This window comes from Crocuta crocuta, unplaced genomic scaffold (assembly GCF_008692635.1).
Source record: "Crocuta crocuta isolate KB4526 unplaced genomic scaffold, BGI_CrCroc_1.0 scaffold234, whole genome shotgun sequence".
NCBI lineage: Eukaryota > Metazoa > Chordata > Mammalia > Carnivora > Hyaenidae > Crocuta > Crocuta crocuta.
Window position 1 is genome coordinate 3,512,177 of NW_027529647.1, and position 3,510 is coordinate 3,515,686.

Sequence of the window (3,510 nt, forward strand, 5' to 3'; positions counted from 1 at the left end):
GGGCATGGGGTCACGGCGGTCCCCGTGCCGCACGTCCTGCGTGAACTCGTAGACCCCGTTGCCTTCCGAGCCTCCGCTCTCAGAGCCGCTGAGCTCGAAGTCAGGGTCCTCCAGCGCGCTGGCACAGTACGGGCAGTTCTTCAGCTCACAGGTCAGCGTGCCCGCCTGGGGGCTGGGCAGGGGGCAGGGCACGCTCAGGCCCGACAGGCGGCTGGGGGCCCGGCCCAGCTCTGCAGGGGGAAGGACACGGGCAGGGTCAGGCCCGTCCCCCGCTACCACAGGCGCCCAGGCCACACCCCGGCAGAGGCTTCTGCGGGGTCTGTGCACACGCACGCACCCCCTGCGAAGGCCCTGAGGTCTGCAGGGGACCCGGTGTCCCTCCAACTGCCCATGTGAGGTGGGTGAAGCTGAGCCCCAGCGGGGAGGGACCCCGAGTGTGTCAGGGAACATTCCCGGGCCCTCAGGGGCTCTGTGATCCCCCCCACCCCTCCCCTGTCCCAGCACCCCTGCCTAGAAGGGGGCCCCCCACTCCTCCGAAGTGGTCAGTCGCGAACACGGGCAGATGCTCTCTCCTGGGGCCACGTGGGGCAAAAAAGGACTCAGGCCTGGGGGTTTGACAGGTTTTGTCAGCCCCGAATTCTCATACCCTCCTGGGCGGATGCTCGTGTGGCACTTGCACTGAGGCTGCGTGGGGCTTGCTTAGACCAAGGGCCCTCCCGCCGCCGGCCGTGTCACAGCCTGGGGTGCCCAGGGCCTCCCCGGAGAGCATGCAGTGGGGAAGGAGTCCCGAGTCCCGCCTCCTCTAGGCTCACCGGGCCTGGGGCCCACCTGCTTCCCAGAGGCTGGGGCTGGGGTCCTCACCGTGTTCCCCGACCAAATGCTGGATCTTCTCATAGGGATCGGGGCCCCTCAGGCTCAGGGGGCTGTGCTCTCCGGCGCCTGGAGGCCCGCTGGCCCGTTTCCCCTTGGGCCCGAGGCCGGTGCCGCCTCTGCTGCCGCCCACCGACGAAGGCAGGATGGTGGGGTAGTTCATGGCCCCCAGCCCCGTGGCCAGCTTGAGGCCAGCAGAGGCAGCGNCGGGCCCTCTCCTGCGGCCCCTCCACATGGCAGTCCGCGTGGTACACGCTGTGCACCGACTCGGCGTCGGGGGGCCCACGGCCGGGGGAGGGCGGCGGGNCCCAGCCTGCCGGGGCCGGCGCCCGGGGCCCTGGCCGTGCAGGGCGCCGCTGGGGTCCACCTTCTTGCGCCAGCGGCTCTGCCAGCGGGCGTACAGGCGCAGGCCGCGCCGCTTGACCTTGCGGCAAACGTGGCCCACGTACTTGAGCAGCTCCTCGTAGCAGCTGCCGGGCTCCGAGAAGCTGGCCAGCGTGCTGTCGTTGGACAGGTAGCGCGCGCGCTGCTCCCGCATGAGCTGGTTCTCGCGCTGCTTGGTCTCCGAGAACTGCGTGGCGATCACCACCAGGCACAGGTTGATCATGAAGAAGGAGCCCACCTGCAGCAGGCGGGCGGCGATGAGCCTCCTGCGGCCCGGCCGCCGACCCAGGCCACGGGGGCAGAGGCCACGGGGCGTCAGGGTCGGGCGGGGCAGCAACGGGGGCGGCGGCAGCTTGCGCACAAGAGACGGGGTCCCCGTGGGAGACATGAGAGAGCTACTGCACTGTTCTGAGGGCGAGGACCCCGCTGCAAGCGTGGCTGGTGGGGGCGCCCCAGGACGGGTGGGGTCCTTGCTGAGGCGATGCCGAGCCACAGCCCCCGCCACAGGCGGCACGGGATACGTGGCCCCTGCCCACCTGCAGAGCTCATCTTCAGACGGGTGGAGGACACGGTGGCTGGCGGGGTGGATGGAGCCTTCCATCATCTGCATGGCTCACCCCCTTCCCTGCTCGCGTCTGTCCCCAACAAGACCTTGAGTGTGGCCACCCCCCCACCTCTCCAGGGCGGGCGTTTCCAAACCCCTCAGCTTCACCTTCTCCGTGGCAGGGTCACCACCAACGCCCTTCTCTGCTCACGCCTGCGCTCAGAAACCAGGCAGGACATCGGCCTGTCTCTGTTCACACGGGGCCCTCGCACACCCTGCGCCGGACGCCACGGCTGTGCCTGGCGGGGCACCTACGCTGCAGCGAGGCACGCCTCTGGGGCCGCCCGCTCTGTGGAGAGTTGTGTCTGGAGGCCGTGAACACCGTGGAGGGCCGTTACCCCAAGACACGGTCTGGACTCTTCTGCAGCCTGCAGACAGGACCTGGCCATGACAGGGCCCGAGGCCGCCTGGAGGTGGGCTTTCTCCCCCAGCCACCCCCGGCTGGGAGCTGGACAGAAGCCCCTGCCCCGCCACGGGCAGCCCTGGGTCTCTGCTGCGCTGGCCCACCCTGCAGCTCGCCTGGTGCGGGGGCCCCCCGGAGAGTCGGCAGAGGCTGGGACGGCGCGGCCCTGGGGGCACGACGGCGGCCACTGACGGGGAAGTTCAGGGTCTGAAGTCAGCTGTCACGACGCAAGGGCACCCCCACCCGCTAACGCTGGCACACACAGACGCCCCGCCCGGCCCCCAGGACGCGCCCCGTCGCCCGCACTCACGATGATGAGCAAGATGAAGTAGATGAAGTTGTAGAAGGAGTGGGCGTCCATGACGTAGTACATTATGTCCACCCAGCCCTCCAGCGTGATCACCTGGGGGGGGCAGGCGGCTGGACACACGCGCGGCCCTGGGAGGGTGGCAGGGGCCTCCTCGCCTGCGTCCCCTCGGGGGCCGCCGCGGGGCCAGTGGGGCGGGTGAACCACCCCCCAGAGCTGCTCAATGGGGCAACCGAGGCCAGGCCCCTCCGTCGCGGAGCCGGGGCCCACCTGGAAAATGGCGATCCAGGCGTAGCCGATGTTGTCGAAATTGATGGCGCCGTTGTGGGGGTTGGCGCCGCCCGAGCGGCACACGTTGTAGTACTGGTTCCAGTTGATGCAGGCGTTGCGGCCCGCGCCAGCCCCGCCCTCGGCCTGCGGCTGCCCGTACGCCTCCCAGCCCAGCGTGCACTCCACGCGCAGCTCGCGGCGGCTGGGGATGTGCGAGCACTTCTGCATGCCGTTGTCCCGGCGCGAGGAGCAGATGAAGGGGTTGTCCTCCCCCTCCTCCGTCTGGTAGTAGGGCCGCAGGAAGGTGAGGTTGTTGTTCCTGCGGGCAGGCGGGGGGCAGACACAGGTGGAGACACACGCACACACACACACACAAAAACACAACAGGTAAAGACGAAGACAGTGAGAGAAGCAAGCAAACAAACAGTGAAATGCAGGCAAATTAATAGAAAAACAAAACCACACATAAAAATAAAGAAACCAGAACCCCAACCAGAAGTAGTCTAGAAAGGACGGATCCCTAANAACACAACAGGTAAAGACGAAGACAGTGAGAGAAGCAAGCAAACAAACAGTGAAATGCAGGCAAATTAATAGAAAAACAAAACCACACATAAAAATAAAGAAACCAGAACCCCAACCAGAAGTAGTCTAGAAAGGACGGATCCCTAA

General features: G+C 67.2%; 1 protein-coding gene across 1 annotated transcript in view; it reads right to left on the reverse strand.

Moving 5' to 3' along the window:
* The window catches only part of CACNA1H (calcium voltage-gated channel subunit alpha1 H), a 71,489-nt gene that overhangs the window by 19,945 nt on the left and 48,034 nt on the right, over window positions 1–3,510 (reverse strand). Inside the window, 6 exon segments of the mRNA XM_077762795.1 lie at window positions 1–230; window positions 862–1,076; window positions 1,078–1,177; window positions 1,180–1,492; window positions 2,572–2,664; window positions 2,839–3,157. The exon segment at window positions 1–230 is cut by the window's left edge and continues 91 nt beyond it. Coding sequence (XP_077618921.1) covers window positions 1–230; window positions 862–1,076; window positions 1,078–1,177; window positions 1,180–1,492; window positions 2,572–2,664; window positions 2,839–3,157 — 1,270 coding nt within the window.